This window comes from Hypanus sabinus, chromosome 11 (genome assembly GCF_030144855.1).
Source record: "Hypanus sabinus isolate sHypSab1 chromosome 11, sHypSab1.hap1, whole genome shotgun sequence".
In the NCBI taxonomy this organism is placed as follows: domain Eukaryota; kingdom Metazoa; phylum Chordata; class Chondrichthyes; order Myliobatiformes; family Dasyatidae; genus Hypanus; species Hypanus sabinus.
The window spans coordinates 19,387,186-19,409,555 of NC_082716.1; the positions used below are offsets into that span (position 1 = coordinate 19,387,186).

General features: G+C 37.5%; 1 protein-coding gene across 1 annotated transcript in view; it reads left to right on the forward strand.

Moving 5' to 3' along the window:
* hfm1 (helicase for meiosis 1) overlaps nucleotides 1-22,370 on the forward strand; it is a 125,319-nt gene that overhangs the window by 12,033 nt on the left and 90,916 nt on the right. Inside the window, exons 4-7 of the mRNA XM_059985228.1 lie at nucleotides 11,104-11,434; nucleotides 13,799-14,022; nucleotides 17,357-17,404; nucleotides 17,869-17,939. Coding sequence (XP_059841211.1) covers nucleotides 11,104-11,434; nucleotides 13,799-14,022; nucleotides 17,357-17,404; nucleotides 17,869-17,939 — 674 coding nt within the window. The remainder of the gene's footprint in view (nucleotides 1-11,103; nucleotides 11,435-13,798; nucleotides 14,023-17,356; nucleotides 17,405-17,868; nucleotides 17,940-22,370) is intronic.

Here is a 22,370-nt window from a genome sequence, read left to right on the forward strand (position 1 = left end):
CTCACCACGTAGTAGTAACGTGTGGAACCCGAGGTTATCTGCCGAATGTGGAATTGGGCTTCTGCTTGTTGGAACCATAGGTGAGGTCACAGCGTCCAGAAGCTTGGCAGTTTTAATGAAACTGCATGAACAGATGCGGCGTCGTTCATCTTTGGTCCAAGTATCGTTTGGACCGTCGGGGTCACCAATTGTAGCGGTGTGCTACACACAGCACTGGAATAATGACACGCAGACGGTGAGTTGCAGTTGCGTAAAAGATTTATTTAAACTTCGCAGCCTCACTTTTAAGCCTTCCCGTTTCTGCCCTCTCTGGGAGGGAATGCTGTAGGGGGCACATATTCACAGTCCCTTCCCGTGCGCGGGCTTTTCCCCTTGCTGGTGAAGAAGGCCTGGTGCCCTTTTTGGTGCCGGTCTCTCTGCCGGCGCATGCCATTTTGTGAGCTGGTCCGAGTGTGCTGGAAAGTGGGTCACCACAATTTAATTACTTAAACCTTTCTGTATTACAGATTTTTATTATTGTTTTGTTACAACTTTTAAAAAATTAACTGTTTCTCTTACCCTTGAAAGCTATCAAACACAGTGGCAAGTTGTCAGAACAGGTAGAACTGCTGCCTCACAGCTATCCACAGGTGCTGCTTGTGTGGATTTTACATGTTCTCTCTGTGACCACATGGGTTTCTGCTAGGTGATCCTATTTCCTTCACATCACAAGAACAATTGATTACTGTGAATTAGCTGTTATGATAAATGAGTGGCAAAAGAATCAAGAGTTAGCAAGCATTTGAGAGAAAATATGTCATGGAATTACTCAAAAATAGAAAGGAAGAGTGGGATTAATAGCAACTGGCACAGACAGAATTGGCTAAATGTCTGATCTTTATGTAGTAATAAGTCAATCAATACAAATTCGGAAAGAATATGCATCAATTTCAGAATATCTTTTCAGATTTAAAACATCCATTTTAAATGCAACAAGTTAATTTTGTTATCACAAAGATTGTTACAATGCTAGCAACTTCTTGACCTTCGGAGACTGAGCAATTTTCCTAATTTCTCTGTCTACATCTGAAATACTGGGCATTTCCAGTTAAGTATAATTTTTTTAAATGGATTTATGACATTTGGAACATTTTCTTTACATTTACCTTTAATTATCACACTTATAAATGTTTTATTTCTGAATTTTAACAGTTGGAACTTCACCACTGTCTCATTTAGATTGCTTTACTTACATTTATTTTTTATCAATCTGATCAATATCTTCACTATTTTTGAGTTTTAATATTCCTACTTTTCAGAATGAAACCAGTTCAGTTTCATGTAAATTAAGTCTGTTCTCAGAGTGCCATTTGATGTTCTTGCAGTGGCTCCAAGTGGTTGGAAAATAGAAGGGCTGTCTTTTTTTGTGAATTATTTGTGATAGCTAAATAAATTTAAGTGTTCTCAATATTAAGTAAATAAAGTGAAATGTTTTGAAATTTGTGGTAAATCCAGATATAAACATTCATTGGCCAGTTTACTAGAGACTATACATCTGTACATCTGCTCTTAATGCACATATCTAATCAGTCAATCATGAGGCAGCAACTCAGTGCATAAAAGCATGCAGACATGGTCAAGCAGATCAGTTGTTGTTCAGACCAAATATCAGAATGGGGAAAAAATGTTATCTAAGTGACTTTGACAGTGGAATGATTGTTGATGCCACAGGGAGTGGTTTGGGTATCTCAGAAACTATTGATCTCCTGGATTTTCACAAACAACAGTCTCCAGAGTTTACAGTGGTGCAAAAAGCGAAAAAAAACATCAAGTGAGTGACAGTTCTGAGGGCAAAATGCCTTGCTAATGAGAGAGAACAGAAGAGAATGGTCAAACTGGTTCAAGCTGACAGGAAGGTGACAGTAACTCAAATAATTAAACATGACAACAGTGGTGTGCAGAAGAGCATCTCTGCATGCACAACATGTCAAACCTTGAAATGGCTGGACTACACCGGGTTCCACTCTTGCACCTAATAAAGTTTGCCCCCATTCTTGGAACAATACAAAACTCAAATTTATTTTATTTAAAGTCAATGTAAATTGCTTGACTATCCTTCCCAGATAATGGCAGTACCTAACATCAAACCAATCCTTAGAAGACTAGTCATATTTGCACTTTGTGGTGGAAACATAGCATATTTCCTAGGTTCAACATTTCAACCTTTTATAATAGTCTGCAATGACAGATTGTCACTTGATAGCCAAATCATGGCCCTTGTATTGTCAATCAGACAAGGGCTTTTCAAACAGCATGGTAAATTCACAGCACTGACTTAATTATCATACAATCAGTGGATTCTATGACCTCAAGATTCAATGACGAACATAACAGTTTAATTTACATTTCTGAGTTCAAGGAAAATCAAAGAAAATGAGACTGGATCGACGGAAGTAAATTTGATCATGACTAACTCAGTTTTATCAAGAAGATGCTTCCAAAAAGCCCTTCTTAATTAAGTAAGATAAATATACACATAGAAACTACCATTCAGGATCTGGTGGTTCCAGCACCCACTCATTTGGCAGTAATAAAATTCAATAGTTCATTGATGCCATATGGAATTTCTAATTTGAACAGCCAATTACATTTTCAGTTTTGTAAAAACTACTACCTCCTCCAGGTCTTTTGTATGATTTGGTTTTCATGATCAAATGTAAATTATGTCTTTTATAGTATATAATCCTTTCTAGGCTGTTTCATTTTCGAATGTTCTAATTCATGGGTGATGGTATCACTGTGCATGCCCATATTTTACAGCAGTATCTAGACTGAAAAGGTCTACTGCTTTGTCAGTCACTGTTGTAATATAATGAAGTGGCTGCTTAATGTTGTAGATGAAGGTATTAAAAAAATTGGTATAACCTTGCAACAAAACCTTGGCTTTGAGTTGCTTGCTGGCTGGGCTTTTGTCTAAATTTGATTGTGTAATGATGGGGGGAAATGAAGTACAGTAGTAGGCTTTTTAATGTATAAAGCAATCATTATAAATTAATTGTAAGGGTAACAAGTCATTCTGTATGCACAAATGAATCATATGCCAAAACAATGCACTATTCATCTCCAGTTATATGTCCTTCACTGTACACTTGATGAAGTGTTTTGAGAGGCTGGTGTATCAGTTCTGCTTGAATGGTGACTTGGATCTGCTCCAATTTGCATACTGAAGCAACAGGTCTACAGCAGATACTATCCCAATGGCTCTTCACACAACACCATAACATCTGGAGAGCAAAGATGCAATCATCAGGATGCTCTTTATTGATTACAATTCAGCATTTAACACCACCATCCCCTAAAAACTAATCAGTAATCTCCAAGACATGGACCTCAATTCCCCCTTGTGCAATTGGATCCTGATTTCCTCACTTGTAGACCCCAGTCTGTTTGGATTGGCAAAAGCATCTCCTCCACAATTTTCATCAGCACAGGAGCAGCATAGGGATGTGTACCTGGCCCCCTGCTCTATTAGTTTTGCACCTATGACTGTGTGGCTAAGTGCAGCTTCACACCGTATGCAAGTTTGCTAGCAATACCACTGTTGTGGGCTGTATCAAAGGTGGTGATAAATCAACATACAGAAGGGAAATTGAAAGCTTGGCTGAGTGGTGTAATAACAGCAACCTCTCAATGTCAATAAGACCAAGGAACTGATGGTAGACTTCAGGAGAGGGAAACCAGAGGTCCATAAGCCAGTACTTGTGCAGTTTTATTGCTTAGATACTGGCAGGATTTAGAGCCAACAATTATGAGGGGCTTGCAATATAGTAGCCAGTTAGTATTGTGTGTTACTTAGAGGGCAACTTGCAGACTGTCTTATTCCATGTTCTTTTTGGTGATGGAGATTGCAGGTTTGAAAAGTGCATTGGTGTAGCCAACAAGGGTGACTGCATATATTTTGCAGAAGCAGTACAGTGCAGGCACAGAATGCAGGGAGTGTAAGAACTGAATATTTAGGATGGAATATGGGCTATTTTGCTCAAGTGGCATGGGCCTTCTTGAATGCTATTGGGGCTGGACTCAATAAGGCAAATATTTCATTACATGCCTGACTTATGCCTTCAAAATGAAACAAAGGCAGTTGTCACAGGATGTTTAACTGCGGATTTATTCTTGCATCATCAACTGCATGTATTTAGTTCCTCTAGTTATGTTCCTAGACATTGATGAATAACCCCAGGATGTTGATGGTGGGAAACTCTTCACTGCTAATTCCATTGATCATATTTAGGTCTTTGACTATTTTTGGTTAGAGATTAGCACTTGTGCAGTATGAATATTACTTCCTAAGGCTGACTATGTTTTATTGCGTGGGCATGGAATGTTTCAGCATCTTAAGCATGGTGAAACAACATAGGAACATGAAAGAGGAACTGGAATAGGCCAGTAGATTAAAACTGATCGGATCTTAGCCTTGCCTTCACTTTCCTTATTATTTAATACCTTGAATATATTTGATGATGGCATAGTAGTATAGTGGTTAGCACAACACTGTACAGTACAATAACCTGGGTTCAATTCCCACTTCTGCTTATAAGAAGTTTGTACATTCTCCCTGTGTCTGCATGGGTTTCCACCAGGTGCTCTAGCTTCCTCACATAGTCCAAAGACGCTGGTTGGTAGATTAATTGGTTATTGTAAATTCTCCTGTGATTAGGCTAGGATTAAATCTGGGGATTGCTGGTTAGCTCGGTTCGAAGGGCCAGAAGGGCCTTTCCTGAGCTGTATCTCAATAATATGAAAACTAAAAATAAAATATTCAGTTATTCAATCTTCATGCCTCTTGAGGGTAGAGAATTCCAAGATTTATGGCTCTCTAAGTGAAAACTTCCTCCTCTTCACCATTTAAAATGAACAATCATTCTGAAACTATACCTTCTAGTTTTAGACTCCATCAAAAGGAGAAGCAACACCTTAGCATTTACTATATCAAGCATTTTGTGAATCTGAAATGTTTAAAACTAGATCATCTATAAATTTACTACAATCCAATCAGCTCATAAATCAGCTCCATCATCCCTGGCATTAACCTATTAAATTTACTTCGAATTAAAATAAACAATTGTATCATCACTGCTGCAAACATCCATACTTCTGATATAATGATGTAAGGAATGTCATATCTTAAGCAGCTGAGAATAGTTGGTCCTAGAATACTGTTCAGAGGAACTCCTTCAATAATATCCTTGCTCTTGTATTCTAGTCCTGTTGAAATGAATGTGAAAATTGCATTGGCTTTCCTTTCTGCTGACTCAACCTGCAAGTTAACAATTAGGGAATTCTGCGCAAGTACTCTGAATTCCGTTTGCTGCCCTGATTTGTGAATTTTTTTCCTGTCTAGAAAGTAGTTTATGCCTTTATTCCTTCTACCAAAGTGCATGATCATACACTTCTCTACACTCTATTCCATCTGCCTCGTCTTTTCCCAATCTGCTTCAGTCCTTCTTCAGACTCCCTATTTCCTCAACACTGCTTGTTGCTTCACTTATCTTTGTATCATTTGCAAACTTGGCCATAATGCCGTCAATTTTGTCATCTAAATTATTCACATATAATGGGAAAAGAAGCCGTCCCAACACTGACCTTCCTGAAGAACACCACTAGTCATTGGCAGCCAACCAGAAAAGGCCCTCTTTATTCCCACTCTTTGCCTCCTTCAATCAGCCAATCTTCTATCTATGTTAGTATCTTTTCCTGTAAGGCCATGGGCTCTTATCTTGTTAAATAGCCTTATGCGCGGCATGGATACATCTGATTTTATCTTCTCCCTCTCAAGACACGGTGAATTCTATCATATAACCAGTGCTTCCTTAGGGTTCCTTTATCTTAAGCTTCTTAATCATATTTGGTTCATTAGACAACACCCAATCCAAAATTCTGTTTTCCCCAGTGGGCTCAACCACAGATTGCTCTAAAAAGCCTTCTTGTAGGCATTCTACAAATTTCCTCTCTTGGAATCTGTACCAACCTGATTTTTCCAATCTACCTGCATATTGAAACCCCCCCCCCCCCCCCGACTATGGTAACATTGCCATTTTTACATTCCTTTTCTATCTCCCATTTTAATTTGTATACCATATACTGGCTACTATTTGAGGCACCAAGCTGTATTTGAGATGCCAAGCTGTATGGTTCCTAATGCCCTTCCCTTGGACAACATCGGTGGCGTGGTCTAGCACTGACTTGCAGCTTGGGCAACTGCTGGTCTTCCATAAAAAAAACCTTGCCCAGGCTTGAGCCCTGGAAGCTTTCCAAGGCACAAATCCATGGTCTATCAAGACTAACGGGGGCCTACTACTACTATTTGAGGCTTACCCCCCCATTGGGGTCCTTCTACTCTTGTAGTTTCTTAACTCTACCTACAAGGATTCTATAACTTCTGGTCCTACAGTATGTCACCTTTTTCTAAGGATTTGATTTAATTTTTTTACCAACAGAGTCACCCCAACCTCTCTGTCTACCTGCCTGTCCTTTTAATGCAAGGTGTATCCTTGGATGTTAAGCTCCCAACTACAATCTTCTTTCTGCCACGACTCAGTGATACCCACAGCATGATACCAGCCAAACTTTAAATGTTCTACAAGATTGTCTACTTTATACCATATACTGTGTGCATTCAAATATAATACATTCAGACCTGCATTCATGACCTTTTTCGATCTTGCCCCAAAATTACACTTCAGTACATCCCACTGACTGCAATTTTGCCCAATTATTTGCCTGTCCCTCTGTGGGAGGAGCCACAGGAGCAGTCAGCAAGGGGGCGTGTCCAGACAGGCACATGTAGTTCACCACACCCTCTTAGTCTCACTACCACAGCATCTACTTGTATGCTAACTGCCACATCCTCAGCCCTATCATTTCTGGTTCCTATCTCCCTGCCAAAAACAGCTCTAGCAAACCTGGACTACCACTGTGATATTATCTAGAACTGAGTATTCCTGGCAACACTTCGATAATGCTATCATTTTACATTGAGTGCAACCTTACACTCATTGTCAGGAAGACTAAATAATTGATTTTGGTCTTCAGAAAGGGTAAGATAAGGGAACATATACCAATTCTTACAGAGGAATCAGAAGTGGAAAGAGTGAACAATTTCAAGTTCTGGGGTGTCAATATCTCTGAGGATCTAACTTGGACCCAACATATTGATGCAGCTGCAAAGAAGGCAAGAGAGTGGTTATATTTCATTAGGAGTTGAGTTGAGGAGATTTGGTATGTCACCTAAAACACTTGCAAATTTATGCAAATTATATTGAAAGGACAGACAGGTAGACAGAGAGATTGGGGTAGCTCTGGTGGTAAAAAAATTAAATCAAGTCCTTAGAAAGAGGTAACATACTGTAGGACTAGAAGTTGTACAATCCTTGTAGATGGAGTTAGAATAGAGAGCATTCTAACTGGCTGTATCACCACCTGGTATGGTGGGTGGAGGGGAGTGCGTGGGGGTGTTATTGCACAGAATCTAAGTAAGCTGCAGAGAATTGTAAACTTAGTCAGCTCCATGATGAGCACCAGCCTCTGTAGTATCCAAAGCACCTTCAAAAAGCAATGCTTCAAAAGGTTGGCATCCATCATTAAGGACTCCTATCACCCAGGACACGCCCTCTTCTCATTGCTACCATCAGGAATGAGGTACAGAAGCCTGAAGGCACACACTCAACGATTCAGGAACAGCTTCTTCCTCTTTGCCATCTGATTTCTGAATGGACATTGAACCTTCTTTCAGTGAGTGTAAATATTTCCCATAATGGTCTCAGGACAAGAGATTTTAGCAACAAGATTAAACTGGATTATTCTTCATGCAAAAGTAGTTGAGAGGAGACCACAGAGTTATAGATTATAACAGGTTTAGATAACATAACCAGTGGAAAAGCTACTTACATAAATTGATGGTGTAGGAACTAGGGAATACTGAGAGGATGCAAGGAAGAACATTTTTTACACTATCTGGAACACTGTACCTAATAGGCATTCTGGAAGTACAAAATATTAATAATTTGTAAAGGAAATTAGATAAGCACAATAAGAGTAGGAAAATGGGACTGATTAGATTACACTATGGAGACAACATTTCCGGGTGCACGCTTAAGAAGAGAGTTAAGATGAATAATTTACTCAATATTTCCAGGTGGTTACAAATGCTTTACCCTTACCTTCAACATTCACATACTAGCCTCTGCCATCTTTCATGATAGGTGAATCATTGGATTCTCATCTCGTATTAGCTGTTCAGTTTTCTAGCACTGTATGCAGTAGACTGCAGAGCTTTGACCCAATCTGTTCATTGTGTGATTGCTTTATTCTGTCCATGACATGCCACCATTGTTGATATAGCTGCCTCTTAATTGTCTGTTGTAACTCCAACAGATTGGGACAATTTTTTTAAGCTTGTGCTTTTTAGCTCTGTGTATTAAGCTCAGTCCACAGGCTTGATAGTAGTGATAGAATGAAGAATGTAGCACCACAAGATAATAGATCTCGTTGGTATACACTTTTACTGCTGCAGATGGTCCACAATTCCTTGTGGATATTTTTAGAGTTTACAGTTACCAGATTTGTTTTATGTCTATCACATCTAGCACCAAGATGTCCCAAGAGTGAAGATGTAATCTTATTGATACACGGACTTTATCATGGTTACTCCTCCCAGTACTGTTGTTAACTGATGCATCTGCAGCAGATACATTAGTAATAATTGGGTCAACGTAAATTTATTTTGATTCACTTAACATCTGCAGCTGTGTTCTTTAAATCCAGCAATCTCATTTAATAAAATTGTACATTTGTACCAATCTTGTGTTTGAACATTGCAGTCTCCCATCCATAGTGAATTCTGTGCCATTGCTACATTCAATACTTCTTCTATGTCATGCTCAGTGTTGAGGGGTACTGGCAAATCTGTTGAGGGAAGGTAATTGATAATTTTTAGATTTCTTTACCGATTTTTCGCCTGATACTTTGGAATATTTTGGAGGTCTGTGATCCTGTTGAAGACAATGTTATTACTGACTTCATACAACAGTGACTCCACCACTGGATCTGCATTGCAATTGAAATAGGACCTAACCAGAAAATTTAATGGTGGTATTTGGGATTATGGCTAATCTACTGTTTGAATAGTCAATGGGATAACTTGCAATTGAATGACTTGCTTGTCCAGATCAACTGATATTCTCACCAAGTAGCCTGTCTAGTTTTAATTTAATTGTGTATTAATAAGTGATCTTCATTACACCTCAGTAATTTATTAGGCTAAGAGTCAACCATATTGCTGGAGACTGACAGATTTTCCTCCTTGAAGGAAATAGTGAACCAGTTGGGTTTGCAGTTTCATGATCACCATTACTTTGGATAAATTATTTAATTTTAATGTAGATGATTTAATTAAATTAATGTAAATCTCCCAGCTAGTATGGTAGGATTTTAACTTGTATCCTTGTTTTTAGTGCTCTGGATTACAATCCAATAATTCATGAACTATGATGTTGTTCTATGATCTAGGATCTCTGATCTTCATCAATCTCAGGAGCTTGGATTTGGGACATATTAAGAGACTTTTTGAGATTTTGTTTATTGCAAAATAGACATAATCTTTGAGGATAGGTAAACTCTTTGTTGTTTATTTGAGGCTATAATGGAGATTCATTGAATAATTTGTTATAAGACGGAACTTTGATTATGTGATAGTTGAAATGAATGGTATCTAGATACTGGACAAACATGTACATGATGGTTAAATATCATTGTGCATCTATATTCCATGCCCATTTCTCAAATTTGTGGTTCTTGAACTGCCAAAGGAACTTGCCTTTTGTTCATTTTGATTTTTGCTAACAAAATAGCAACTAGAATCAAACAGTGACATGAATAATATAACTAAAATGACAGCGATATTCACTGTGCATTGCTTCACTTACAGGAGCCTGTTCCTGTAGGCCAGGCGGTAGACATACTGCAGTGTTAATAAGTAGGAAAGTATTTCTTCCATTGAGAAAACAATTAAGAAACTATAAAATCAGTGAAAGACCTATTTGAATAATTTAACAAGCCTTGGGAATTTGCACAGGCCACATCTGCAGACTGAAACTGGAGGTTTTTCTGGCAGGAAATGCAACCAGGTGATGAATAAGGCATGCTAGTCTAAATGGTCAGATTTGTACCAGCAGGACCTCATAAACCTGGTGTGTAATATACATATAATGAAGATGCAGAGGAAAATACAAGTGAATTGATTGTAGATTCACTTTTCTTGCCAAAATACTTTTTTTTTATTACAGCATCACTTTCTTTTGCACTGTGCTTTGTTATAATTCAGCTTTGTTGATTTGATAAATTATAACTGGATTTAAGGGTAGACTGTCTAAGTCTGAAATATATCTAACCAATAGTAATAAAGAAATGGCCAAATGTTTGATAATAAGTCGATAGAGGAAAAACAAGAATAAATTCCAAGTTAAATTTCAACTTAATGCACAAATGAATAATAAGGAATTTTATGGAAGCCTAACACAGAAAATCAAGTTGAAATAAAAAGAATCAAAAGTGATGGGCTATGAGAACGAGTTTTGATATTTTTAAAAATAAATCGCTTTTCTTTGAAATTACTGTATATAGTTGTGCAAAAATTTGGTGTGGCTTATCACAAAATTTTAGAGTTTAATTAGGCTAATGATTCTTGCAACATTTTTCACTTCATCTCATTCAACACAATTTTTAACTTCAGATAGTTAAAGGTTTGAATATGCTGTACTTCCTTGGTGCTTTCTTTTAGAACTATCTGTTAAGCCCTAGATTTCACCTGGCATAGAACCTTGGATACAACAATGTCAAAAAAGAATGTAAATTGATAATGTTGTGTAATTTTTATTTCCAGATTAAAGGCAAATTCACTGTACCAATACAATAGCTAGATGTGTTGTTTAACACTTCTCAAAAATTCTTTTATTCCACAAATTTCATTAAGAACATTTTCTAATGTTTAGTCTCTGAAATCTTGTTGAACGTGATTTAGTGCTTGCTTTTTCAGATTACATCTTAATTTTTGCTTTATCTTTTCAGGCATCAAGCAATCAAAGAAATTTGTGCCACCTTTAAAGAAGAATATGGAAAGTGATTGTCAGTCGCAAATGGTTTTTGATTCCCAATATATGCATACCCCAATCAAACGAAAAACATTTGAAATAGGGTTAAATAATTCCCTGAAAGATCAATCTCAGTTTAGATTCAGAAATGACAATTCTATTCCTTCAACGATCCTGTTAAATGACAACAGTAAAGGTCACAGCAGACATCAGAATGAAGAGACATTTGATAATTTGAATTGTCTTAGTACTTCACATCATAACCCTGTGGAGAAAGATGAAAGTGAGAAGTCTTTGTTCAGAAAAAGGTAGTATTCTTCTTTTTGTATTATGCAGGACACCCAGTGTTTTTTTTGAAACAAGATTTGACAATGACTATTTCCCTCTCAAAATGAATTTCCAAAGGAAAAGGGTTTTGCTTTAGCAAATATGTGTCAATATGCACCATCAAAGAAGTTTATTTTGAGGGCAGATCCAAATAAATACTTCAGTCACTCATGTTTAGACGATAGCAAATGGAATAGATGTTTGATTTTATTTTTGTTTAATTGATAGCGTCAGAGCATCTGTCTACTTTGCATGCCTCCTGTTTTCCCTTTCTGTTGATTTCACTGGAAAATAACGGGGCAGGGGGAAGGGAGAGAACTGGAATAGTGGTAAAATGAGTTATGGGACCAATTCTGTTAGTTTCCATCAAGCGTGCTATTATACTTCGAGAAGCTTATGGTAAAACCAATATGTAGATTAGTGATTTTTTTAATCAATCATCCTATAGAGTTCATAGGAGTAAGTGATTAAGATTATTAAAGTGAATACAATTTGCACCTGCCACTCTTAAAATTTTGAAGAGGAAATAATCCTGTTTATATCAGGAAAAAATTCGGTAGTTTAGGTTATGTGCTCCATCAGCTGTCGACCGTGCCAATTTTAAGTGGTCTGGGTGAATTGCTTATTGCAGCACATGGTTTAAATGTTGGTTTGCTGAGTGAATAGAATTTGATAAGACTTCTGATGTAAATCTGTACACCCCTTCAACCCATTGTTTCTCAATAAACACTCTGCTTCCCAAATGAATTTATCTAATGAGTAGTAAACTATATAAGCCTCAAATGGCCAAGATACAATCCCATGTGTGTAAAGTAAATTGACTTCAATTGAGGACATGGTTAGAGGACAGCAGCTGATGGGTGTTCCTTTTGGGCAAGGTAGGGGAGAGCTGGCTAGATTGGTTACTGGTAAAATGTTTGCCATACTTGCTTGAAACATTCCTGTACTCATTTACAGAAAGAACAGAATCAGCTGTGGTATTCTCTCTGATGAAATACCATGACTCACTGCCAAATTTTCCAGCTGTCTTCTTCGATGATTATGGCATCAATGGATTTTCAATAGAAATGTTAACATTTAAAAATGGCTTTAATCCTTTTAGTACTGACATGAGGAGGCTCTTAATCAAACTCGTTTACACTTAGTGGCCACTTTTATTAGGTACCTTCTGTGGTTATTTGAATTACTGTCACCTTCAGTCAGGCTATTCTCCTCTGACTACTTTCAGTAACAAGGTGTTATTGCCCGCAGAATTGCTGCTCATTAGACTTTTTTTTGTTTTTCCTGCCATTCTCTAGAGCAGGGCTTCCCAATCTGGGTCCACGGACCACTAGGTTAATGCAGGGGATCAATAGCATAAAAAAGGTTGGGAACTCTTGCTCCAGAGACTGTTGTGTGTGAAAATCTCAGGAGATTAGCTTTTTCTGAGATACTCAAACCACCCTGTTTGGCACCAACAATCATTCCGCAGTCAAAGTCACGCAGATCACTCTTCTTCCCCATTCTGATATTTAGTCTGAGCAACAATTGAAGTTAAATTGTAAGTTAAGAGAGGATGATATAAATTTTTTTATATTAGGACTTTAATATTTATGACCTGTTTCAACATAAGCACTTTAATTATACTGCATACTGGTTGATTTAAGTGGAAGTATTTCCCACAGGACACACAAGTTTTCTTCATACATTGGGCACCTGTAATCAAATTCCTCCACCTTAGAGTAGCAGCTTTGTGTGATGTCCAGTATCCTATAATGTTCCATTGCTCTTGCAGTCAACCAAATCATCCCAATCCACTCCCCCAATCCCCCACCATAAGTATCATAATGTTCATTCATTGTCATCATCAATCCACTCACAACTTCTTCTCAAGTCCCATCATCCTACAGTGACAGACTTAACTCGTTTTCACTCTGTGCAGCTTTTCCCTTCATAGATAGATAGCACATAGATCTGACTGGTGAGAAACTGCTTTATCAAAGTATTTCTGCAATTAATTTCTTTAGGATGTACTGTCAATCTTTACTTCCATGTCTTCAGTCCAAAAAATCATATTCATGAACCCAAACCCTACACAACTGCCATCCCACTGATGCCCTTACTCCCCAAGCTTTTTCACTACCCCTGAGAAAATATCAAGGTTATAGATACTTTTTGAAGCGTTAAACCAATACGTTCACTATTTTCCTTCTTAATTACACATCTAGTGCCTGAAAAATAATTGTATGTGTTTTGCTAGTATTTTAAGAAGTTTGAAAAGTAATTTCATTGTATTTGGTAAATAAAATAGTGTTTCTTAAAGTCTTAAATTTTCAACACATAAATATATGTCACTCTTTCTGCAGATTATTTAAACTGCCAACACCAACCAAAGCAGCAATTGATAACTGTCCAGCTTTTCTTGAGAAGTCCCTGTTACATGATGAAGAACATGAACTTATAAGCTTTACTGAAAAACACAGTGAATGTAGTGTAACAAATGACATCAGACAAAAACAGCAGAATGGCACTCAGTGTGTGATAAAAGCACATGTACTTCCTATGATGCCACATTCATTTAATGTAAAAGGTGAGGGATATTATAATAGCAGATACAATTGCTTTTTGTGAATTTTAGTAAAACCACTAAGTACAAATTAATCCGAATCAGTTTATTATTATTGACATATGTCATGAGATGTTTTGTGGCAGCAGTACAGTACAAATACAAAAAATTACTATAAATCGTAAAATAATTAAATAGTGCAAAATAAAGGAATAACAAAGTAGCTTTCATGGGTTCATAGACCTTTCAGAAATCTGATGTTGGAGTGGAAGACCTGTCTCTTAATGTGAACAAAACAAAACAGATGGTTGTTGACTTCAGGAGGGCATGGAGCGACCACTCCCTGCTGAACATCAACGGCTCCTTGATAGAGATCGTTAAATTTCTTGGTGTTCACCTGATGGAGAATCTCACCTGGTCCCTCAACACCAGCTCCATAGCAAAGAAAGCCCAGCAGCATCTCTACTTTCTGTGAAGGCTGAGGAAAGTCCATCTGCCACCCCCCCATCCTCATCAGATTCTACAGGGGTTATATTGAGAGCATCCTGAGCAGCTGCATCACTGACTGGTTCAGAAATTGCACCATCTCGGATCGCAAGACCCTGCAGCGGATAGTGAGGTCAGCTGAGAAGATCATCAGGGTCTCTCTTCCCACCATCATGGACATTTACACTACACACTGCATCCTCAAAGGAAACAGCATTATGAAGGACCCCATGAACCCCTCATACAATCTCTTCTCCCTCCTGCCGTATGGGAAAAAGCACCGAAGCATTCCGGTTCTCACGACCAGACTATGTAACAGTTTCTTCCCCCAAGCTATCAGACTCCTCAATACCCAGAGCCTGGACTGACACCTTGCCCTATTGTCCTGTTTATTTTTTATTGTAATGCCTGCACTGTTTTTGTGCACTTTACACAGTCCTGTGTAGGTCTGTAGTCTAGTGTAGCTTTCTCTGTGTTAACTTTTTACATAGTTCAGTCTGGTTTTTGTACTGTGTCATGTAACACCATAGTCCTGAAAAACATTGTCTCATTTTTACTATGCACTGTACCAGCAGTTATGGTCGAAATGGCAATAATAGTGACTTGACTTGACTTGATTTGACTTGAAGAAGCTCTTCCTAAATTATTAAGTGTGGGTCTTCAGGCTCCTGTACCTCTCCTAATGATAGTAATGAAACCAGGGCATGTTCCAGTTAGTGTGTGTCCTTAGTGATGGATGCTACCTTCTTGAGGTGCCGCCTCTTCAAGATTCCTTGATGTGGGATGATTTTGCCATGATTGAGCTGGCTGAGTCTATAACCCTCTGCAACCTCTTGCAATCCTGTGCATTCGGTTCTCCAGTCTTGATGCAATCAGTCAAAGTGCTATCTACCATGCATCATTGCAAGAATCTTTAGTGACATACTAAATCTCATTCATAACTAAGTAGAGCCACTGGCATGCCTTCATGATTGAATCAATGTGTTAGGCCCAGAGTAGACACACAAAGATGTTGACACCAAGGAACTTGAAGTTGCTCAGCTTTTCCACAGCTGACTTTTCAATGAAGATTGTTGTGTGTTTCCTGACTTCCCCTTCTTGAAGTCCATAATCAATTTCTTTGTCTTGATGATGTTGAGTGTGAGGCTGTTGTTGCAACACCACTCAACCAGCTGATCTCTCACTCCTGTACACCTCCGTATCACTAACTGAGATTCTATCAACAACAGTGGTGTCATCAGCAAATTTATAGAGAGTGTTTGTGCAGTACTTAACCATGCAGGTGTGAGTGTAGAAAGAGCAGGGCAGTAGGTTAAGCGCACATACTTGAGGTATGTCTGTGTTGGGTGTCAGAGGAGGAGTCGTAATGATTGAGAAATCTGGCTAGCTTTGGAGGCAAAAACTAAACACTAATCAGCTTCATATAATTTATAATTTAATTTTCTGTATAATTTAGTATCTTTTTAACCTTATTAAGTCCTCTTCCATTTTTCCTAATTTCACTGGTGATGTCTAATTTAGACAAACTTACACAGGATTTTACCTGCTATTGCAGCCCTATATTAACTAGTTTCATTGAAGAAGAATAGTTAACTGCCTGCCTAATACAATTCAATAACTTAGTAATGGGATAACCAATGTAATGTTTCACAGAATGCTAGTCATTAGAAGGTCAGAAAGCCTCACATACAGGGTTCTCTGAAGTCAAGAAAGAAAATACTCATTGCTGGACGTTTACTCTCCAGTTTTGGCAGTGCCCAGAGTCTATGACATACCATGCCGCCCCCACCAAGAATCTCCTGAGGTCAATAGAAGGTAAAAGTTCAGAAATTTATTGGCTTCCTGGGACAATCCCTATGGTTATCTGAATCTCATGGGATGGTTATTGAGAGGTAGGAAAAGCATGAGAAAATATATGATTTCCTTAACCATTTTATTTTGTTTCTGCCTCAAGTATATTGCAAGTAGTTCTAAACACCAGTTTTTTGTATGAGTTGAGCTGTTTTCATCAGTAGGATATGCTGTGATGGTAATTTGTTCTACCTCAGGACTAATTGAACTTGTAGATAACAGGCAGTATGCTTGCTTACATTGTGAACATGAACAAAATCTGTATATCAGCAGATGTGTGTGATAGCAGCAGAAAGAAATTTGGAGAGGAAAGGAGGAAAGAATTTTTAGGTAGATACCTGACAATAAGCTGGTTGAGGATGATACTAAGTGGTTACAAGGAGACTGAACTTACTAATGAAAGGAAATTAAAGAGAAACAGTGCCAGGGTGGTGGTCGAGGCAGATAAATTCGGGGCATTTAAGAGACTCCTAGATAGGCACATGGATGTAAGTGAAATGGACTCAGGACTCAATTTCAATTGCATAGCCCCTTAACCTGTCATTCAAATAAAAAGATGGTTCATTGGTAAATTAAGAAACACTTTCACAACATAGTTGCATGGAAGTAGGCACAAGAGGGATGTCAGAGGTAAGTTTTTCACACAGCGTGGCGGGTGCGTGGAATGCACTACCAGCGAATGTGGTAGAAGCGGATAAAATAGGGTACATGGTTAAGTACACAGAGCTTAGAAAAGTAGAAGGCTATGCAGTAGGGAAATTCTAGACAGCTTCTAGAGTAGCTTACATGGTCGGTACAACATTGAGGGCTGAAGGGCCTGTAATGTGCTGTAGATTTTCTATGTTCTATATGAAATACAGTATATCTCTTGTTGATCCTCTCTAGTAAAAGCAGGAAACAACAAGATGCAAATGTTACAAAATGCAGATAACTTTTGTGAAAGTAACTCAACAAAATAATGACTAAAATGCTGTCCAGTTTTCCTTGATTCTTCAAAGATTTTTAATTTTTTTTCTTGTAGATGTAACAGGCAAGAGTTCAGGAACTTTGAGAGCAGTTACTGAAATTCGTATCCTTTCAATATTTGTGAGCTTTTTATTGTTAATCAAATGAAGGAGACTAATTTATTAAATCCTTTATTTAATTAGAATTTGAATAGTTTTAAAATAATTTCTGCAACAATACTTGTTCTCTTTCAGAAGCTTAGTGAGAGTATTAATTGCAAAAAAAAAATCTGTTTGAAAGAATTTTAAAGTTATGTAGACTAGTCTTTAAAAATGTGTGGTAAAGTGTAATAGGCAATAGAAGCTTTCTCGTTTCTTGATGGAAATATTGCCACTAGATGGCAAGAGCTGCACATGTTACACTATTATTTTTTAAATATTTGCTGTTGAAAATTAGTTATGCTGAGACTGGAAAAGACCGCACATTGTTAAATTTACTGTTTCATTACTAAACATTTAACGATGTATCAGTTGGTAAATGCTGTTATTGAAATGACATTAACTTAATCCTTAACACGAATGTACATAGCGGTACAATTTAGAAGCATTTTCAAAGAATTTCCTTACTTCAACTATATACAGTCCAGAGTGCTAGATGATGTATGTACAATAATTAATAGCTTTATGATTTTTTAAAATTAAGGCTCTTAAGAAACTTATGTGCATTTATGGAAGAACTGGAAAGGAAAATTTAATGATTGGGTAATGCTTGACAGAATAAGAAGTTTTCAAAATATTAGCATTTTTCAAAATTGTGCAATTTAAAAACAAGAGGTTCCTGTAAAAACAATTTAATTAGAGGTAACGTGAAAAGTTATCGACTGCAGCCTTCCTAAGCATTAATCTTTATCATTTCTCAAGCATCTAACAAATCATATAATTGGTCTAAAGTTGGAAAGTTTGTTAATCTTGCTCTGGATTTTTCAGTGTTTGTAAAAACAATATTGCAGCACATTCAAATAGAAGAACAATTCAATGTAAGAAATTAAAACATGAATATGAAATTTAACTTCTTATGCACGTTCCACATTTAATAAGGTGATGGATGATTGTTTTCCTCAGTGCCATTGTCCTGCACTAATTTCTTGATTCCCTAATATGAAAAAGTTTGCTGATTTCTGTCTTCATTATTCTCAATGCCTTCCGGGGTTTGGAATTCTAAAGGTCTAAATCCTTGAAGGAATTTATTTTTATCTCTATCCTGATTGGTTGACACCTTTTTTTGAAACTGGGACCTCTACTCCTGGATACCCCAGCCTGTGGAATCATCAACTCATCATCCCCATGCTCAGCCCATTTAGACGTTTCTGTGTTTCAATGAGGTCACCTCATCCTTCTAAACTTGAATATATGCCCTGTTTAATTTCTCTTGCCATCTCAGGAATTAATCTATTCGACCTTTGCTGCACTCGCATTTTGCAAATGTCTTATTTTAGATAGGAAGACTAGATCTGTGCACAAGATTCCACATATACTCTCTCCATACTGTTTATCTTCCTAATTTCTTGCTATACTAGCAAGTTAACCTTTTTTGCTTCTTACACGTTCCCTCAGGATTGAGGATGTCTTACTTCTAATTTAATTTTGTAGATTCTGCAATGAGTAATGAAGGCGCTGTTGGATTTACAGAATCTTCTACCGATGAGGCAGATGGTGGCTGAGAGAGGAGTGATCCCCTGCTTCCACCACTTAGGCAAGGACCTCTTTGTGGTCCTGGTGCATGGCCTCAAGGTTTTCAACACATTAATAGAGTATAGAATGCAAAAACAAGGAAGTCATGATGAATGTTTACAAAACACTGGGTTAGCCATGGCTGGAGTATTATGTTCAGTTCACAGTGTTACTCTCTGTGTGAAACTTCCAAAGCAGATAGGAGATATTTACTGAAACAATTTTAAGAATAAGGACATTAGTTTCAAGGATTTCTTGAGAAGCTGGATTGTTCTTCAAGGGATGGATAAGATGGAGAAGGAATCTCATGGAGTTATTGAAGTGTTTTAACAGAACAGTTAGAGAATAACTGTTCATATCAGTGAAAACGCCAAGAAGACATAAAATGCAGGTTTGTGAAAAGAAACAGAAATGGCATGAAGAACAGCTTTGTTTTGAAGGGAATGATTAGTGCATTGAAGGCACAGCCAAGAGTAATAGTAGGGTTATTGTCAATTGTGGCATTCAGAAATGAGTCTGATAAATATGAAATGGAAATAGTTTGCAGGCCTCAGGAGAAAAAGAAGGGACTGTATTTCTTTTGTATACTGTATGGCCATCATCTTTATTGTAATATATCTCTGATTTCTGGCATTGTTGTTTAGGAATGTCAAAGATACTCTACTAATGCAGTAAACAAGGATATAGAGAGTGTAGCAAGCCAGTGTGTTTAAATTAATATAATTTAAGTACTAATATTTCATACTACCTTTATACCTTGGCTAGTTAGCAACTTGCATGAAATGCCATGGTCTGTCTGATGAAAGTAATCCACATTAAAATCAAGTAGGTGCTTCAAAATTTTGACCCAATGATATGTATTCTAGTATGGATGATGTATGGTTTTGGAAGCAGCTTTAATGTGCTGGCATCCTAATCCAACATTTACTTTTCCCTTTGTGGTGGTATTCATAGGTTTTTGAGGTGATGTTGAAACCTTGGTGAGTTGTTAGATGAGCTATGAAACAAATAGAAATTGTTCAGTTCCCTGACTGTTCTTTCTGAATCCAAAAAAGCAAGCAGAAGCTATTCTATCATATTCTTGGCAGGTGCTTTAAATGATGGTAGGCTTTGTGCAGTCAAGAAGTGAGTCAGCGAGAAACCATTCACAACAGAATACCAGACTTTTACTTTGTGTTGTAGCTGTAGCATTTATGTGGCTGGTTCAGTTCAGTTTCTCATCTACAGTGTTTCTCCAGATGTTGAAGGGTGTTTTTGAGATTAAAATGTGAGTGAACATCAGATGAGATAGATTTATCCTTGCCCAGCAGTTGCAAGGGAATTTTTACTTGGCACTAATCAGCTGGTCTAGATGTTCAGCTTTTGCTACATGCAGCCATGTTTTATTTTGTGTGGATCTGTGAATGGAGCTAATAAAGGCTGAAGACAGACCCTGCCTTGCACAGCATATCCAAGGGCTGAGACAATTGACAAATACAAGCAACTTCCTTAGTGCTGTCAGTTTTACCAGGAGATCTTTGTGAAACATACTGTTCAATGATGTTATGATATTAAAGCTGACCTTACCACTGGAATTCTGTTTATTTTTTCTGCGGACCACTACTGCATAAAGTTTGGAAGCTGAGTAATCAAGGAAGACACTTAATAAGCAGATTATAGAAGTACTGTTAAATACACAGTCAATGATTGTCTTTGGCCTTTCACTAATGATCAAGAGCAGGATAACAGAATGACAATCATAAATCTTGGATTTTGTGTACAATATAATGTATAGTGCAAAAGTTTTAGGTAAAAGTATTCATCCCCCTTGGAAGTTGTCATGTTTTATTGTTTAATAACACTGAATTGCAGTGGATTTGATTTGGGTTTTTTTGACATTAATCAACAGAAAAAGACTCTTTTGTGTCAAGTGAAGACACAAGTGATTTAAATTAATTACATATAAAAACACAAAATAATTGATTGCATATATATTCACCCTCTTTTAATACAACACACTAAATCATCACTAGTGCAGCCAATTGGTTTTAGAAGTTACATAATTAGTTAAATGGAGATCCATTTTTGGAGACCTGTGTGCAGACAAGGTGTTTCAATTGATTGTATTAAAAATACACCTGTATCTGGAAGGTCCAACAGCTGGTGAACCAGTACCCTGGCAAAATCTACATCATGAAGACAAATGAAAAATCCAAGCAACTCTGTGAAACAGTTATTGAAAAGCACAAGTCAAGAGATTATATAAGAAAATTTCCAAGTCACTGAATACCCCTTGGAGTACAGTTAAGTCAATCATCAAGAAATGTAAAGAATATGGCACAACTATAAATCTGCTTAGAGAAGGCTATTCTCAAAAACTGAGTGACCGTGAAAGGAAGGGACTAGTGAGGGAGATCTATACAACTTTGGAGGAGCTATAAGCTTTAATGGCTGAGATGGGAGAGACTGTGCATACAAGAACTGTTGCCTGGGTGCTTCACCAGTCGCAGCTTTATGGGAGAGTAGCAAAGAGAAAGCCACTGTTGAAAAAAAACTGAAATCTTGGCTAGAATCTTCCAGAAGACATGTGGGAGACTCTGAAGTCAGCTGGAAGAAGATTCTACAGTTTGATGAAAACAAAATTGAGCTTTTTGGCCATCAGACTAAAAACAATGTTTGGCGTAAGCCAAACACCACACATTTTCAAAAATACACCATCCCTACCATGAAGCATGATAGTGGCTGCATCATGCTGTAGGGATGATTCACTGTAGCAGGCCTTGGATTGCTTGAGAAGGTAGAGGATAAAATTAATGCAGTAAAATATAGGGAAATCCTGGAGGAAAATATGATGCAGTCTGCAAGAGATCTGTGACTTGTGAGAAGACATTTCTTTGGGTTAATCATCACAGATGGAACCTCAAATCGGGAGCAAAAAAGCAAGATAGGTATTGTGAAAGAATAATCCATTGTTTCAGATTCATTGGAGATTATAGAGGAATGTTGTTAAAGACCTGTTAAAATCTCCAAAGTCATCGCGGCTCTTCTTTGCAATTTTGCTCTCATACAAAATTAGTCATTAAAGAAACTAAGAAGGGAGAGCAAAGAAAAGAAAAGGCAGAAGAAAGCAGTTATACTTGCCTTTCCGTTGGCTACATGGAACTATCCATATTCCAATCCTTCACTAGTAATGCTCCCCAACTCTTTCTCTGCTACATTAACAAACTCATTGATGCTACTTCCTGCACCCATGTAAGGCTTGTCAATTTTATCAACTTTGCCACCAACTTCCACTTCCACTCCACCTTCAGATTTATTAGGTCCATCTCTGACAAATCTCCATCCTTTCTTGATCTCTCTGCTTCCAACATCTTTTACAAA